General features: G+C 40.4%; 1 protein-coding gene across 1 annotated transcript; it reads left to right on the forward strand.

The window, feature by feature from the left end:
* The first annotated feature begins 1193 nt into the window (after positions 1–1193).
* rnf144b (ring finger protein 144B) lies at positions 1194–17812 on the forward strand. The gene is made up of 8 exons (XM_037785249.1): positions 1194–1451; positions 5747–6011; positions 8289–8393; positions 10012–10072; positions 11317–11530; positions 14044–14188; positions 14387–14476; positions 16702–17812. Exons 2-8 carry the CDS (start codon positions 5835–5837, stop codon positions 16873–16875), a joined length of 966 nt encoding a protein of 321 aa, XP_037641177.1. The 5' UTR covers positions 1194–1451; positions 5747–5834; the 3' UTR covers positions 16876–17812.
* Positions 17813–19195: the final 1383 nt, after the last annotated feature.

Here is a 19195-nt window from a genome sequence, read left to right on the forward strand (position 1 = left end):
TTGGGAAAAAATTCCATAATAACCTTTCAGTATATTGTAATTCAAGTGCTCTGAGAGATAACTAGACTTCTGCACTTCCTCATGGCTCTGTTTTCAGGCTTTAAAAAAAAATCTAGCCTGGGATGGGAGACTTTGGCCAATCACAGGTCATTTCAGAGAGAGAGAGAGAGAGCTTTCCTACTGAGCGTTCCTATTGGCTGTGCTCCTGCTGGTGGGCGGTGCTTGGTATTTCCTCAACAGATCTCAACATGGTTGCCAATTCACAAACTTTTTCATTTTACTGCTAAACAGTACACTACAAGATGATTCTGAAAACATTTGAGGAGAGAAATAGGCATAAACAGTAACAGAATATTGATTCATATTTGATCAGTGCTGCCTAGTTTGACCGTTTGATCGGAGTTCGCGGATGATTGACAGCTGCCTCCGTTGAATGAACAGCCAATAGGAATGCTCTCTCTTTAAAATGACCTGTGATTGGCCAAAGTCTCCAGTCATGAGCTACTGATCAAATATGAATCAATATTCTGTTACTGTTTATGCCTATTTCTCTCCTCAAATGTTTTCAGAATCATCTTGTGGTGTACTATTTAGCTGTAAAATGAGAAAGTTCGTTACCCGGCAGCCATGTTGAGATCTGTTGAGGAAATACCAAGCACCGCCCACCAGCCGGAGCACAGCCAATAGGAACGCTCTCTCTCTGAAATGACCTGTGATTGGCCAAAGTAGATTTTTTTTAAAACCTGAAAATAGAGCCAGGAGAAGGTGCAGATGTCTAGTTTCCTCTCAGAACACTTGAATTACAATATGCTGAAAGGTTATTATGGAATTTGTGCCCAATGATGCCAAAAACATTCTGCCTACTGCTGCTTTAAATAATTGAAATGACTTGTAAAAGCTTTATGCTTTACTTTTAACAGCCAATGAGTTGATATTGTAATCATCTAATCGACAGTATTATATTTATTGATGTATTTAGTTGTATTTTTTGACTTGTCTGATAACCCTTTACTATTTTTTATCAGTTTATGGCTTGACTTCCATTTTTATCCGACTGCACCTGAAAGCAGCATGAGTACAGTGAAATAGCCAGCAGGAGCAGTGAAGAGTGGAGCTCAGCAGAGAGAGAGAGAGAGAGAGAGACACAGAGAGAGAGACACAGAGAGAGAGAGAGAGAGAGAGAGAGCGATCACTGCTTCCTGGATGGAAACAAAACGCAGGAGCAGAGCACACACACTCACTCACACACATACACGCATACAGGACAGACAGCAGCGAGCTCAAACATGTTTTAGTTTTTCAGCTGGTGTGTGTGTGTGTGTGAGAGGAGGGGGCGGTACCGGTGGAGTCACAGCAGACCGGATCAACACATGTGCCACAGTAGAAGAGCACTGCGGCTGTGGATCTAGACCCAGGCAGCTCCTACTACACCCAGTGGTCCACAAGCAAAGGTAGGTCCCTCTGCTCAGCTGGCTTTTGTCTGCATCACACACACACACACACACACACACACACCATCCATTACCCAAAAATACACCTTATGAAATATCACACAGTGAATGCGTCATAATGTTGACCTATGCAAGAATGCAACCTTGAGAGGGATGCAGATGTGTCAGATTTCATCTGTTACAGATGAGACTTTGTTATAAACAATACTAACCTTGGGGTATAGTTATAGAAGAATATGCATAGGAAGAAATGTTACTTTATAGGGATATACCTTTAAATCACTGCAATCAACTCACCACACTGATGTACAGTAAATGGTTTGCACTACATCTTCTCCCACCACATCTTCATATTGCTTTATTTCAACTTTATGTGCTCTTGTTTAAGTCTGTCTCCCCTACAAAACACACAGGTTATTATACCAGAAAACCCAGAAGGACAGACTGGGAGTGATTGCAGCTGTATAAATGATGCCATATAAATTCTGCTACACACTCCCCGAGCACACAGCCCCAGCTGCCTCAACACAGTGGCAGCCTGTGTAGAAGCAGCAGCAGCTTTTCACCGGGCAGATCTGGTTTTTCCGTTTCTGCCTCTCTCTTGATCCGGTCAACAATGATGCTTTGATCGAATGCCATCTAGACCTTGATCCGGGAGGACTGCTAATCGCTGGACGGTCAGCTCCACGCCTAAAAGGAACTGTTGGCACACAAGGGCGTTTTGATTAATGAATAGAAACTTATTCTCAGCTTTAATTGCTGGCTCAGGGAGCAGGGACTGCAGTCCAGGATGGGTTTTTTGAAAGCAGATATTAATAGCGATGCATTTTGTGTGGAAGCGTCTGGTTGGCATTGACATTTAATATATTTAGATGCAAACATTCAGGGTGGAAATGCTTCTGAAACAGACTATAGTCTAATCCTCTAACTCATTCATGCAAACTTAAATCTGTCCAGTGTATTACATTAGAATCAGGGCTGTCCCGTATAAACATTTTTGAGCTTCGCCGAGAAATATTCAGAGGTATTCGAAGCTTCGCAACACGACGCAGCAGACTGACATGTTCTTCTGTCTTTCTGTCTCCATCTCCCCCATTTCAGTGTCTTGGACAGTGCCACTATACTCACACGCAACTCTACACACAACAAACAGAGATATCCGTCTGAGAATAACTAGTAATAATTAATGCTGAATATGAATAATGTTTTGGGAGTATTCCTAATTTCATGTTTTTTTTAAGGATTTATACCCATATCGAATACCAATTTGGAGGTCGATAACCATGGCAATGGTCGCAGCTTCGAAGCATTCGGGTCAGCCCTACAGGCAACCATGAAGTACTGAGGAATTCTACAGCTCATAGTCACTCAAACTGCCTCTTATCTATCATATCAAAGGTGGACCGATACTGATATGTCTGTTGTTCTGAGATAAAAACACTTCTATCAGCCAGATGTAATCTCAGGTTCCTCTAAACTTTGAAGCTGTTCAGGAATGAGAGGCTGTTATTAGATACATATTGGAGTTTCCGTGCAGAGACCTGTTATTTTCCCATGGGAAACCATGCGACGTCTTACGCTTGGGCAGGACAGGACAGGCCGACAGTATTGTGGGATGACGACTGCAGTCGGCTCAGCTCACCTGTCTAAAAGGCAGTGCAGGCGAATACACAGTGACTGTGCAGAAATACCAATGTGCGCTGCTCCACTATCACTATCAATCATCTGCATGATAATTGGTAGTGCATGATAAAAGAGCACTCGCTGAGGAATTTAGGACACTGGTGTTGGTGTCGGTGGTGGTGGTGGCTCTATTGATTGAGTTGCCCCTAAAGTTTCCTGCCAACTCTGACAGCCTGCTGAAATAGAGAACACTGTGTGAGATAACGTGTGATTTCAACAACCGCTCAGGCTACAGAGTGTGTTTTTAACGCCACCGTTTCCTGTGTGACCCCGTTCTGTGTCCAACCACTGTTATCTACAGGATTAATCGTAAATCCCAGATTATGGGTTTATTATTCCTCATGCTTTTTGGGATTGGACAGGACCAAAGCGACACTTTTTTTTGGGTTTGGTGACTTTGGTTCCCCTTTAACACCAGATTAGGCCTCTATTATCCACCCACCTCTGACCTGCTGTCCCAAAATATGGCAGTAGTGCATGATAGTTAAAGGTGGAAGTCACTGATTACGTTTAGGCTTGATGCTGTAATTGAACAGATGTTTTGTAATATGCTTTTTGGTCGGTTGGTTTACCTCTTTGGTCCAGACTGAAATATCGCAACAACTATTACATGGATCGGCACACAACTTTGTCCAGACATTCATGGTGCCAAGAGGATGAATTTTTTCACGTCAAGGACCCTTAAACGGATGCAAATTAGACCACGGACCCCCATTTGATAAGATTTTGTTCCATCTGATAGGATTTTTGCTTTTAGATGTTTTATTACAGAAACCCATGACCATAATAGTCACACATTCCGTCATTTTGTTACTTATGCATGGAATTACAGTGAAAATAAATGATTCCCCTTTTTGCTGGGGACCCCCTGAAATTCCCTCAAAGAACCCCTGGGGGTCTTCAGACCCCACCAAAGAGCGTATATTACCAAGAAGTGAAAGTAAAGTTCGTTCCATTGCAACCTCTGCGCCCAGCAGCAAAGTTAAGCTTTTGCCATTTTGGACTGAAAGCGACTACCGGACACCAGTAAAACATCCTCCTAAAAAGTGCCGTACAAAAGTAAAACAAAATAATTTCTACTTTATTGTCATATTCAACCAAAATGGCCTGTGTTGAACAATGAAATATTATAAATATAATAAGTGTTTTCAGTCCAAAATGGCGGCAGAGGCTGTTGTCAAAAAAACACAGGAGTTTAGTTTCTTTGCTTCTATACTATTCTCTTTGACCCCACTTTGAAAACCACTGCTCCATACGATATATATTGGAGTAATGTCTCCCTGAGCAGAGAATGAAGTCAATGTTGTAATCAGAGCTTCTCTGACATAGCCAGGCCGGCCGTGCATGCTTTTAGTGCATATTAGTACATGTGAGCGTGCCCCACTGCCTAGCTGACGACCGTCGCTCTGTACTGCTCTTATACGGCGGTTACAGCTGATAACACCGTCCTGACCGACAGTGCCGTTGCTGAAGCGTAGCGCCCTCCCCTCAGGTAAACACTATTAGCTCTGTCAACACTGTTGCCGTTGTTTTCACTGTTAGCACCGTCGCCATGTTGAGAGCCGTGTGGAGGCAATAGAAATGCTCCCAATCTCGCATTTAGCACCTTTAAGTGAAATTTCTCGACAACTGAATAGATGCCATGAAATTTGGGACACAAGTTCCTATATCCCTCAATATGAATTGTAATACCTCTGATGAACTTATGCCATTCATATAGCCTCAGCTTTCTGTAGTGCTAATTGACAGATGTTAGCATGCTAACATACAAGATGGTGAATATGGTTAACATTATTATATCTGCTTAACACCAGCATTTTAGCGCTTTCATTATGAGCATGTTAGCAGGCTGATGTTAGCTCAAAGCACCACTGTGCCTTCATATAAGTACAGCCTCACAGAGCTGCTAGCGTGGCTGTAGACTCGTCACATTAAAAAAACACATTTGACCTGTTGTACTGCAGTTTTGTGCCGAAGTACGTTGTGTCATCTCTGCGAGAACTTAACATCAGAAAACGTTGAACTCCAAAATAAAAAAAGGTTCAGAAATGTAGCCTATGTTGGTTAATCTCTCTTTTCTCTCAATATGTAGTGAATTTGAGTCAAATAGTTTTCATTTGAGTGAGTTTTCCCTCTTTCCCATCTTTCTACCCCTTGAAATTTAGCTCAATGTTGACTGTACATGCCAAACAAAATAGCTTCCAAGTACCTTCTGTGGCTACACAAGTGTGTATTTACCATGTTTCTAAAAACGATCGACAATCAATTCCTCCTGTCAGAGTGAATGAGGAGCTGGTCAATAACTGTAGACTCAGTAAACACGGACCTTGGACTTCGGCCTTAAAAATGACACGATGAGTAATCGATAATACTGCGGTAATTACACGTAATTATGTTTGACTTCATGCACCACGCAGCTTTAAACGGTGACTAATTCATCTCTCAGGTAACAAGACAATGTAATACCTCAGAGAGAGGTGCAGTCATCACAGTTGGTGTACCAGTTACCATAAGAGATGACAGGTTCCAGTAACAGGGTGCAGCGTTGTGTGAACTGGAAAGAGGAAGTGTTACCGAATAAACTAATAGATTAGTGCTGTTTCTGCTTTCAGGAACATGGAGGCTGTAGCTCCTCTCCGTCTGCAGCAGAAGGGCTAGGAGCAGCCTGATTCTTCTCCTCCCTGTCTGCATCGCCCCGCCATGGCCAGCAGGAGTCCCACCCTGAGCCGGGACACCGGGGATTCGGCACCGGGAACCCCCGAGGCCGGCGCTGACCCCCAGCCGGGGCCCGAGGCCTTCTGCAAGCTGTGCCTCAGCGAGCAGCCGTCTGCAGCCACCAGGGAACTGAAGAGCTGCAGCTGTGTCTTCTGCACAACGGTAAGAAAAGACAAACATAATCTCGACATTTAACTGCTGTGGAAATGAAACCTGTGAACCTTTGTTACTGAAACATAGCAGGAAGCCTCCAGGCTATATTTAGATTAAATGCTTGCTCATCCTATACTCGTATTGCTCATGCTCTTTAGTCACTTTCTGTAGGCAGGGGAAGGTTTCACAAAAATTACTCCAACTTTTCTTTGGGCAATTTAGGCAAATCTCCAACGTTTAAATGACTTGGAATGGGTTGCTCCTTTTTATTGCGGCACCACTTCCTGCTTTAAGATCTTAAAATAGATCCTTTTATTGGCAAATCCTGCATATTACAGCTTTAGTGAAATGATGTGGTTTCAACACAGGATTGGCTTTCTCTTACTTTCTATGTCTTGTCCTCAGGAATCTTTTGAGATTTATCAAAGCTTTTGACATTTTTTTAACATCTTCTTGTTACTTTCTTATAGCTTTTTCAGTCCTTTTACGAGAGAAGAAGTCACTAGAATACAGAGCAGTATCATTTCTAACCGAAGCCCAGAGGTCTACTACACGTCTGAAACTGAGATGTTGGTGTTATGCCCTGACACAGAGAGGTTGCTAGACAGTGGCAGGTGTTAATCTCTTTCCAAGGTAGCCAAGTTGTCACTGTTGCACGCACAAGGTCACGCAGATAAAACACACACACATACGCAGCGTCACGGGGGAAGAAGGAGGGAAAGGGATACTGTAAACCCTGCTTATCAGTTGAACTGTATTTTATAAACCTGAAATACCTCCTCCAGTCTGGTTCCAGAGCACAGACTTGTGTGTTTTTGTATTTCAGCTCAGTTTCTGGATGAACAGTACATCATGTTTTATGAGAAAGCACACGATAAGCACAAGTTCGCATGTACAACTGAGCCTAAAAACACATTCCAGTCCTCTAGGATAGGTTTGTTTTTACACAGAGAAAAAGTGACATTGCATGTTTTTATTTTCTGTTCCTCAAAACTGTCTCCCTTTGCACAATGTTTACATAGTTCCTCCTTCCTTCCTACTCTTCCGTATTTCATGGCTAAGGCAACATATGACTATGAATGCGTGAGCGCTGAAAAGAAACTGTGGCATTTAGTTTGACATGTTTGTACAACAGCTTTCTTTGCTTACTGCATTTGTCATGAAAAATGTTCATGTTTTTTTTTAATTATTTTTCACCTAGGGTGGACAGTTAAGATAATATGTATGATTATGATATATTGTTAAATATTCAAGGTTCTTTATATGTCATTTGTCAATTCTAGCAAAGCAGTCATTGGCAATGAACATCTTTGGTCTGGGGTTCCTTCAACAATGTTCATAAAATATGAATATATAAAAGGGGAAATTATCATGCTATTTCTTAAGTTAGAAAAGATCAAATATTCCGTCAGAGGGTCAACCCAAAAATTCCATGCAACATGGGACCCTTTAGTATGTTATTTCGAAAGGCTTAAGGCCTTTCCCCAAAATTAAGTAGGCACTGTAATTGTATTCGTCATGATTAGCCGACCCCAGGAACCGCTCATGGAACGCTCCACACACTAGAATGTAGTGTTAATAACTGATGGTAAATAAGCCTGTATACAGTACTTCAACATTCACAAATTTGTTTATATTTCAAAGCATGTATATGTATCTCTTCCAATGCAAAATATTAATTAATTCATCTGTATTTATGTTTTATTTTATTAGTTTTGTGTTTGCTGACTTTTTTAAAAATGTAATTAAATGTTTTCCTTTTTTTATTTTAGTACTTATCATCATTCCATATGTAGATATGTTGTTATAACCTTGTTTTTTCTAAAAAATAAAATATAAAATGAAAATGTTCTATCTCAAATATTTGTGAACTATGCCCTTTTTCTTAAATTAAAATATTATTTAAAAAAAGGGGCAAATCACACAAGTAAATGTAAAAGCAAAATGATAATCTGGTATAAAATAGTGCAGTTCAAATAAATATAAACATAAGTAAATATAAAATAGTAATGTAAATTTGAAATTTAGTTGATGACAGTATTTCAGATGGGAAAACTGTTGTATGCATATGCACGATGAGAAATAATATATGTACACAGAGGTGTAGACAGGAATGTAGTATGTATAGAGAAGAATAATATGTTTATATACAGTATACACAGAGGTGTAACAGTATGTAAAGTATATAAATATATTACTTTTTACAAGAGTGCTATGGTTCAACTCTCCCTGTTCCATTCAATGTCCAGACTAATGCTGCGTGTTGTGTTGCTTCTCCCTCTCCAGTGTTTGGAGCAGTATGTTCAGTTGGCCATCATGGAGGGTGGGGGGGCACCCATCACCTGCCCAGATATGGCCTGCCAAAAGACTGGAGTGCTACTGGACTCTGAGGTATGCCCCGCTTAAAACCACTGATATGTAGGTCATGAGTGAAACCAAAAAAAGTCTACAGAGGCCATAAGATACAAAAATAATGTTGATGCACAAACATGTACTGAACTAAAAACCTGTTTTATGCAAACATGTGGTTTTGGAATATATATATTAATTTCTAAGTTGCTGCAGTTTTGTTTTTACAGTCCAGAGTGCTGCAAGCAAACTTCTAAAGTTGGATTTCCACTATTGTGTTTTTAAAAGTGTGTGGGCTGGATTAACTAAAATCAAGTGTTGTGAAAATGATGTGTACCCAGGGAATTCTTTTGAGTGTGTTGAGTAAAATGAGGTAATGTCAATAGAGCAGTCAAGCAGAAAATGAAACTCCTTGAGCTGTCACACGTCGTAGATACGAAACAGTAAACACGTCAGAGAAGAAGCTTAAAGTGCTGAATCACAAACAAAGGGAAATTCTGTTCATTAGTTCTTCATTTGTAAAGTTTTGTAAACACTCTTTAACTGGTGCTGATTGGACTTCCCTCTGAAATACGATGGAATTGATTTGAATGTTGAATTTCTATTCCCTGTTATCCAGTAGGGAAATTAGGCAGATGTTAGATATACAGGAGGCAAATAATAATAATGCACTGCAAGCAGTTTTAATTCTTATCTTAGTCTGTCTTTAGTCTTAAAAGATTGGAGGAAGAAATAAAGAATTTCCTCAAGCTTGTTGGTCTTAAACAGTTGGCATTTCTTACTGTAAGCTAATGCTGGTTTAAGCAAACATCTTCTGTATTTGCAGACCTTTGCAACATCTTTCTTGTTGATCGTTTGTCATCTTGTAGCTTTTACTACAACATAAGAATTACATTATAATTGTTGCTTTGCCTTTTTTATTGGGAGTAGCAACAGGTGTACAGAAACATACAAATAGAGCACAAATGTAAATGATTGTCCCTCCATATTTTGGTATTTTTCCCCCAAAGCCCCCACCCACCCAACACTCACCCATTGCCGTTGCAAAAAGGATAAAGAACAAAAAAATAATTAAATTAATTAATTAAATTAAAATAACAAATAATAAAAAATAAAGTATATAAGTAATAATAATTATAGGATAAATCCCAAACTACAGATAAAATAGGCTGATAAACTTTACCATGCAGAAATAGACAACTTAACTGTTACTGGTCATTTCTGTTTATATAAATCAAACTTTATGATGTCATACAATTTAGCTGATGGAGAGGAATACATTTCATATGACATAAGTCCATTAGTCTGCCCAGATACACTACATCCAAATAAAAGCAGCCTTTTTCATTTAGAAACTCCTTTTTTTTTCTCTCAGTGTCTATTCACCAACTACTGAGGTGTCTTAGAAATAATGCAGCAAATTGCAGTTGCTAGGTGACCAGTTGATCCTGGATGATCTTTGAGGTATCAGCTTCTCAGCAACCACACAACACAGCCTCATTTTAATCTTGACCACCGTGTATTTTTGCATTTGCATTTTTTCCATTAGGGTTTTGAAAAAGATACTGGGTTTTTCAAACTTCTTGCATGCACAACACAAAGTTCAACATCACAGCTCTGAGTGAATAAAACATGACCTCTCTGTGCTGTGTGATTGCAGATAGCCGGCTTGGCCCCAGAAGATCAGTCGGAGCTGTATCAGCGTCTGAAGTTTGAGAGAGGTAGGTATTGTTGCGTTAGCATGCTGATGACCGGTGACGGGCATCGGGCTATTTCAGGTCGCACTTCAGCTGGTGTTATTACACTGAGCAGCACCACAGAGTGCTGAGCTTCACATGCCTGGGATAATGTGGGGCCTCTTTTTTCTATTCTGCTCTGGTCCAGTTTTACCCAGGAGCTTACTGAAACTGTGCCTTTATTACCTTCAGTGAAACCAAACATAACCAGCTGGAAACTCTATTACACGTGCTGCAAGAGGTCCATGGTACTATTCTGTTGTATTTGATGTAATGAGAGGGCTAATACATTATATGACCTATATGTGTAGCTGATTGCACCCTTAGTTGTGGAAGTGTTTGTGAAGACAGATTGTATGTCTATTCTACACCGGAGGCTTGGTGGGAACAGAAAGAGTTGAAATAGGTTTCTGTTGACATTTACAAATTGCAAACAGAGGTTAGTTTGCCTTGTAGCTATATTGGTCTTTTCCAGTTGCACAGTAACAATACGCTGTGAAGCCAATAATAGTTATTGTTTACTTTGGCCATAAATCATAAGACTCATATTATTGGGAGTGTAAAGAAGTGCAAAGTACAGGCTATTTCACAACAGTGTTTTCCTTCTGTTATGATTCACAATAAAAGTACGAGCTGGTGGGTTGGGGATCAGATCATTAAAGCTCCAGTTTCTGTTTTGGTTTTGAAACAGGCCAGATTATTTTTTTGTACGCATTTCACATTTGTATTTGTGTCCTTCCGTCGTTGTAAGCTACTTAGAAGGTTGTTTGCCTTCATAGATAGCCAATTAGAAATGAGAACGATGGATTTATTTGATGTTTTTTCCTTCAAATGGGGTCGTGTTTACCGTGTTCATGAGAAGAGTCCATATGAACGCCCCCCTCTTGTCGTATTCACGACCTCGCAAGTGGAAAGTTTCTGAAAGCTCAGAGTAGTGACGTGTTTGTTGACGTTGTCAGAAATGGAGGAGGCCATGGAAATAAATGTTTTGGTGCATAAGTTAATATATTGTAATTTTAGTCATTTATTTTTTTTCTTCGGAATTTTATGATCTATCTGAGGAAAATGTCGGCCTCATCTTTTTCCTCTGTCATTATGCCTTTGCATTTCCTGAATTATGTTACCCTCTTGCTAGCTTGCTAAATTGTTAGCCTCTGTGGCTTCTGGTGCCTTCAAATGAAACTCGTGAGCTCGTCTTTACAATCGCATCCCCTCTTTGCTTTCTGCAGGAGTGAAGTTGGACCCCAGTAAATCCTGGTGCCCGGTTCTTGAATGCCAGGCGGTGTGCAGTGTGCAGCTGAGCACCGAGGGCCGGCCCACCGCCGTGCCCTGCCCGACCTGTCACGCCGTCTTCTGCTCCGGGTGCAGAGGGCCCTGGCAGGACGGCCATACCTGTCCTGAGCACCAGCTCATGATGTCGCCCTCATCCTCTCATGAAAGCAGGTCAGTTAGCGGGCTGTTTGGTCAGCCACAGAGTCTGAGCTGCACTTTGAAGATGATACTGTGCTGAAAGCAGCATGGGTGTGTTAGTTCAGGACTCTGAGGAGTCTACAAAGAAACACTTGTTACTACTGCGAACAGACTGAATCATGATACTTCTAAAGCTGCAGTGGGTAGAAACGGAGAAAATATGATTTAAAAAAAAGTTATTTTTGCCTCCGTTGAATGACCAGCCAATAGGAACGCTCTCTCTCTGAAATGACCTGCGATTGGCCAAGGTCTCCCATCACAGTCTAGATTTTTTAAAGCTGGAAAACAGAGCCATGAGGAGGTGCAGAAGTCTCTCAGAGCACTTGAATTATAATATGCTGAAAGGTTATTATGGAATTTTTGCCCAGTAATGCCAAAAACATTCTGCCTACTGCAGGTTTAATGGGTTTTATTTACACATATTATTGTTCTAAGATATTGTATGTATTACCTTTAACTGTTAGAGACGTAGACAATCAATTCCATTATCTTATTATATGAGGAAAATCCAATCTCAAATTTAGTATAAATTAAAAACACCTGACAGTTATTGTGGCAGGATATTTACATTGAATGGATTATACAAGGGATGTGTAGCTCTTCATCTCCCAGTAGAGAACCTGAGCTGAATATACAATAAACTCTATTTCAGGATCAATAGCTTAGTATTCGTCAGCAGTGCCCTCTGTGTAGTCCCCGTTGTACAGCTACAGCACGTTACCGTGCTGCTCCGAGCTGTGGCTCTGCCAGACTGACTGATGTCATTGGGGAGTCACTGACTTATATCGGAATTCCATTGTCTCCGTGCCAAAGGGAGGAGGAGGGCGGGCAACGAGCCATGTAGTTCACTGTACATTAGGAAGCTGTGCACTGCAGTGAAGCAGTGGTGTCTGCAGTGTGCTGTGAAGGATGGAGCACATCATCTTTATGTTTGAACTTGAGAGCAGGATATACATTAGCCTCAGCCTGCAGGTTTAGTCATCAAACACAATGTAATTGTACAAGGGCCATAGCCAGTACTTTAGAAATACTGCAGTAAAGAGTCTGACTAGCCAACAAAAAATATATATATTATTTTTAGAGCTGTCTATCGATTAATCAAGTTTAATCACATGATTGTCCATAGTTAATCATGATTAATCGCAAATTTATCACTCATTTTTATCTGTTCAAAATGTACCTTAAAGGGAGATTTGTCAAGTATTTAATACTCTTATCAACATGGGAGTGGGCAAATATGCTGCTTTATGTAAATGTATGTATATCTTTATTATTGGAAATCAATTAACAACACAAAACAATGACAAATATTGTCCAGAAACCCTCACAGGTACTGCATTTAGCATAAAAAATATGCTCAAATCATAACATGGCAAACTGCAGCCCAACAGGCAACAACAGCGGTCAGTGTATCAGTGTGCTGACTTGACTATGACTTGCCCAAAAATGCATGTGATTATCATAAAGCGGGCATGTCTGTAAAGGGGAGACTCGTGGGTACCCATAGAACACATTTTCATTCACATATCTGGAGGTCAGAGGTCAACGGACCCCTTTGAAAATGACCATGCCCGTTTTTCTCCCCGCCAAAATTTAGTACGTAGTATTACATGGTTGGTGTCCTTAATGGATTCTTTAGGTTTTTTCTAGTTTCATATGATACCAGTAACCTAAAAATTGCATGTTGCGCTAATGTCTTCAAGAAATTAGTGGCGTTAAAACAAATTTGCGTTAATGCATTATTATCACATTAACTTGGACAGCCTTAATTATATTAAAGATTTTCAATTTTTTTTAATTCATTGAATTCATTTGATTTACCTACATAATGATATATTTGTTGTGTCAAAGCCCTCTTCACACTAGCATGATAATCATACTGAAATACCATTTACTACCTGCCCAGCACCAAATGGCAAACAGAAACATAGCAAGGTGGTGGAGACCAAATCAGAGCTAAAAGGAGAGTGAATATTGGACTTACATTCGTCAGGTGGCAGGAAACATTGCTCCAAATAAATGCTTTAGTTGCTCTGTTTCTTCTGGATGTGTAAATAGGAAACTGTTTGCTAACCAGTTAGCCGTAACAACTTAATAAGGTGTTAACGTGTCCAAATTGTGTTCACAGCTTGTTGTCCTGTCCCCAGCAGGTGGTCGAACAAAATAAAGTGTAAATATAATCAGCCTTGTGCAATTAGTTTAAATCATAGAATGTAAATGTCCTCAGGTTGTTGAAACCCTCAAACACGAGTTCAGTGGAAGCTATAGCCCTGTATTGTACGTACAGAATACTTCCCTCATACCTTTGAATCCCAAAATAATTAACCCAGTTCAAAGTGAGCACTGACCCTTAACTCTGCCGCTAAATAAAGAATTCACACTCTGTGCCTGGAGACTCTTGAGGCCTCCGTGGATTCATACTCCAATGTGACCCCGCTAACTGCATATCTGATGCCTCTGATGTGTCTCTCTCCCGATACACACAGGGCCCGCTCCAGCAGCGACTCTGACATGCCCATCAAACAGTGTCCTATGTGTGGCATCTACATCGAGAGGAACCAGGGCTGTGCACAGATGCTGTGTAAGAGCTGCAAACACACCTTCTGCTGGTACTGTCTGCAGAATCTGGATGTGAGTCTCCCCTGCTGCCTAACTCACACGCTTTAACACAAGCTGGAAAATCACTATACTGCCTAGCCACCTGTTTTACAGTTCTTTACAACATCGCAGCCTCTGCTTCACTATCTTTAGCTTGTGTTGGAATGTCCTCGGTGATTGCTGGATAGTATAGATTTCTTGTCTTCACGTGCCTGTCTGTGTTTTGTACAGGGCGATATCTTCCTGAGGCATTATGATAAGGGGCCGTGCAGAAACAAGCTGGGACACTCCAGGGCCTCGGTTATGTGGAACAGGACGCAGGTGAGGTCCCTCAGCAAAGCAGACATACAGTATTCATATCAGGGTTGTGATGACGCTGTTGTCGTCTGAATGGATTAGCCTGCAGAGCCAATCATCCGTGAGTGGTCAATTATTGCGTGGATGGCTTTGATTTTAGTAAAAGTGTGCCATCACTCTACCGGGATTGGATGTTAAAGATTTTGGACTCCATCCCAGCTGTCAGATCAATTAGTCACTGTTTGGAGTATACTCTCCAGTGAGGATATTAAACCTACGCAGGACAGTACAGCTTCCATTCTGGCACGTTTCTTGCACAATTTATTGAAAATTTCAACAAAAGCTGAAAACCGTGCATAACTCAACTTTACCTTTAAAGCTGCAGTGGGTAGAAATGGAGCAAATATGATTAAAAAAAGTTATTTTTATAAGCCAACCAATCAGAGACGGCAGCTGGAGCCTGCTGTCCAGCTACCGTCTATGAGCCGGCTGTCAATCACTCGTTAACTCCGATCAAACAGTCAAACTAGGCAGCGCTGATCAAATATGAATCAATATTCTGTTACTGTAATGCATATTTCTCTCCTCAAATGTTTTCAGAAACATCTTGTAGTGTACTGTTTAGCTGTAAAATGAGAACGTTTGTGACCTGGCAGCCATGTTGAGATCGGTTGAGGAAATACCAAGCACCGCCCACCAGCCGGAGCACAGCCAATAGGAATGCCCAATAAGAACGCTCTGAAATGACCTGTGATTGGCCAAAGTTTCCCGTTACAGACTAGATTTCCTAAAGCCTGTAAACAGAGCCATGAGGAGGTGCAGAAGTCTAGTTGTCTCTCGGAGCGCTTGAATTAAAATATGCTGAAAGGTTATTATATAATTTTTGCCAAAGGATGCCAAACAATTTCTGCCTACTGCAGACCCATAAAGTCTGTGTCGGCTCATTCTTAGCGGTTTGTTTTCCACCAGTTTGCCCCTTTATCAAACGTTAAGCTGAACTAATCGCGGCGCTAATCTCAAATTCCTGCACTGTAATGACCGTTCAACAAAACTATTGGCCGCCAAACCTACTTTCTTTTCACTGATGCCATAATCACATGATTAGTCTCAAGTTTGCAGCGAACCTCCTGATTGTGTCTCGGTGCGTCTGCGTTGCTAAGTATGTGTAGAGTTGGAAGAACGACAACAGAGCAGTTGTTCTTTGCAAAACAACTCATGACGAACTTGGTTACACCCTTGCCTAACAGGTCCAATAAGTTTTACAATCTGCTTGCCACAAATTCCTCTGCCAGGAGGAAGAAAACAGAGAAACATAACTCCTTCTGAGCTTCCTGCAAACGCTGCTGTGGTGACAGTGCATTTAAAGTGTACAGCATTTGCATTGCATGTTTTTGATATTTAGATTTGAGATGATGAAGTGATTAATGATTTTGCTGACTACGTGTAGACTAGACACTGCTATGTGGACACCCGAAACCGTGGCTTTTGATATGCTGCTGTAACAGCACACTTTCGGCCACAAAAGCATTAGTTGAGGTCAGACGCTGACGTTGGGCGATAAGGACTGGCTCGCAGGCGGCATTCCAGTTCATCCCACAGGTTCTGGATAGGGAGGGTTGAGGTCAGTGCAACTTTGTGCAAGTCAAGTTCTTCCATACCTAACTTGGAAAACCAGGTTCTTGGAGCTCTTGGTCATGACATTGTCATGTTGAAGGAGGAAACATGAACTGTTGGCACAAAAGTGGGAACACGCTAGTGTTAAGATATCACTGTATATTATATGTAGCATTAAGATTTCCTTTAATTGGAGCTAATTCAATTCTAATTCGTCCAAATTATTAAAATTGGGGAGGACAGAAGGAAAACATGTTATGTCATTTTATTTAGTTATTTTTGCTCTTCCATTTTATGTTTGGGCTCAGATTGAGACCATAAACTCATGTTTACAATGTTTACTGAGGTAATAAATCAAGTGAGAAGTCTCATTTTCTCATAGACTTCTATACAATCTCACTTCTTTTAGCAACCAGAGGAGTCGCCCCCTGCTGGCTATTAGAAGGAATGCAAGTTTAAGGCACTTCAGCATTGGCTTCACTTTTCAGACCCCGAGTTGCCCTCTGTGAAAGATGCTAAAAACTGTACTGAACTGTAGATTTGGGTGATAATTCTTCACTAAGAGCAACCCTTTGTTAGTATAAACGATTGCTTAGTGCAGCTTTAAGGATGTTGCTGACTGTGTTGTCCCTCAGGTGGTGGGTATCCTGGTGGGGGTCAGCATCATCGTGCTGGTGACGTCTCCGCTCCTCCTGCTGGCCTCGCCCTGCATCCTGTGCTGCGTCTGCAAGCCCTGCAGTAACAAGAAAAAGAAGAAGAAGAAGAAGACGAAGAAAGACCTCAGCCAGCCAGACTCCTCCGCGTCATAGCAGCTCCCCCCCTCTCATCAGCCCAGCCCCGGGATCGCTCCACTAATCTCACCAAGCCCAAGGAAAACCAAGTGCTGCATGTTGGGAGAGAATAAAGTTGGAGTAACTATGGAGTACATTTTCATGACTCGACAGACTGGAAGCATCGGTGGTTCAGTAATATCATCGAGATCAACAAGTGCAGACTTGCATCTTAAAGCTCGGTGAGCGAGCTGCTCAGAAATCACTCAAGAGGATGTACTTTATGTGGTGGAAGTATAAATATGAGGAGAATGAATGTAACTCACCTTGTTGTTTTCAGACGCACAACAGGTAGTAAGGAGACGGCGGCGGCGGCGGCTGTGAGAGTTTTGCTGGACAGGGCTTTTGTTATCTCTCTCTCTCTCTCTTGCACACACACACACACGCAGTTCAAAGTGCAACGCCACCCTCATGTGCCAAACGTCATGATGCCAAACCAGAGGTGTTAGGTGCTCAAGTGCCTCGCTCTACAGTGCCTGGTGCTTGGTTGTATTTGATTTGCCTTCCATTCTATCTTTATCTTATGCAAAAATCTTAGCATTATGAAAATGGACAACCGTCAGGATCACACAGGGTTATAAATCCCTGAACAATGCAAAACATTCTTTCATAATGGGAGAAAGCAAACGGCGTCACGTGTGCACTGTATATTCGGTACTGATATGAAATATGATAGGGCTTATATGGTGCACAGGGAACTTTTTCTTCTGCAAATGTTTGTTGTTTCCACCTGGCGTATGTTTCCAGACCAAAGGCTCTAAAGGATAATGTGTACTTTTTCTAAAGTGTGTGTATTTATGGGTTATGTGTGTATGGTATCCTGTTATCATTTCTACATTTCTGTTGATGTTTCTGCATCAGATATTTTATAAAAGCGCCATTGTAATTGAAATAAACATACTGTATTGAACATGCATCACATGGTATTGTGTTTGCTAGTGACATTTATCATTTTATGGCTCATTAGTTCACTCTTGTCTTTGCACAAAGGTCATGAGAGGAGAGCACACAGAGGCTGATAAAGCAGGAGTAATAATATATTGTTGTTGTCACTGTGGAGAATGTAGAGGTGCTGCTGGACGGATGAAGATGGAAAAGTTTGAAGCTAACAAACTGAGAATTGGAGCAGACCTCGGGTATTCTGGAAGTTTGGTCCAGATACATGGGGTGCATTAACACTGACTTGTGCATTACACGCTAGAACATATTATTTTATTATTATTATTATTATTATTATTATTATTATTATTAACACTGATAAAATATTAAAAGCAACTACACCTTTACTGACAATCTGAAAGATGACTATGTGTTTACATATATTTTGACTCTGTTTGAATCTGTTTTTTCACATATATTAAGACATTTGAATAATATCATATATTTTAATTTGAAGTATTATAAAAATATGTCTAAAAAGGCTACACATTACACAATATAGGTACAGTATGTACAGTATGAATTACAACTATAGTATGTAGCCCATTGGGATACTGGAGAGTCAAGTAGAATTTTAAGTTTGTTTTGCAAATGATTGAAAATGTAATTAAAAAGGAAAAAAGTAATATACCTGTTTCACTACAAAAATGGCATATTTTGGGATATTTGTCTAACCTAATGCTATGTTGGTGCAGTGGTTAGCACTGTTAACTCCCAATAAAAATAATGAGGTAGTGGGGTTCAAATATACCAAATGGAGAGGTGTCTATACTTAAACTGAATAAGTAAGAATATTCATTTAAAATATCCATACCATATATAGGCTATATATTATTATACGTGTTATCAAAACATATAACCTTAACCTATATTCACATATAAGGCTAAACATTACATAATATAGGTATGTACAGCACCACCAGTACAATTACAACTATAGTATGTAGCCCACGGTGATATTAGAGAGTCAAGTTGAATTTTAAGTTTGTTTTGCAAATAACTAAAAATGTTATTAAAAATATATTTTCTATTACAGTACACAGAGGTAGAGGAAAAAAGTAATATACTTGTTTCACTACAAAAATGGCATATTTTGGGATATTTGTCTAGCTTAATGCTATGTTGGTGCAGTGGTAAGCACTGTTAACTCCCAATAAAATTAATAAAGTAGTGGGGTTCAAATTCACCAAATGGAGAAGTGTTTCTTTTCTGTTATCTATCTATCTATCTATCTATCTATCTATCTATCTATCTATCTATATCAACATTTATGATAGAAACATATACATGTTATGTATGTGTATATCTGCAAAAAAAGTATTGGAAATATATATAGAAGAAACAATGTATTAATGTGTGT

This window comes from Sebastes umbrosus, chromosome 11, assembly GCF_015220745.1.
Source record: "Sebastes umbrosus isolate fSebUmb1 chromosome 11, fSebUmb1.pri, whole genome shotgun sequence".
In the NCBI taxonomy this organism is placed as follows: Eukaryota; Metazoa; Chordata; class Actinopteri; order Perciformes; family Sebastidae; genus Sebastes; species Sebastes umbrosus.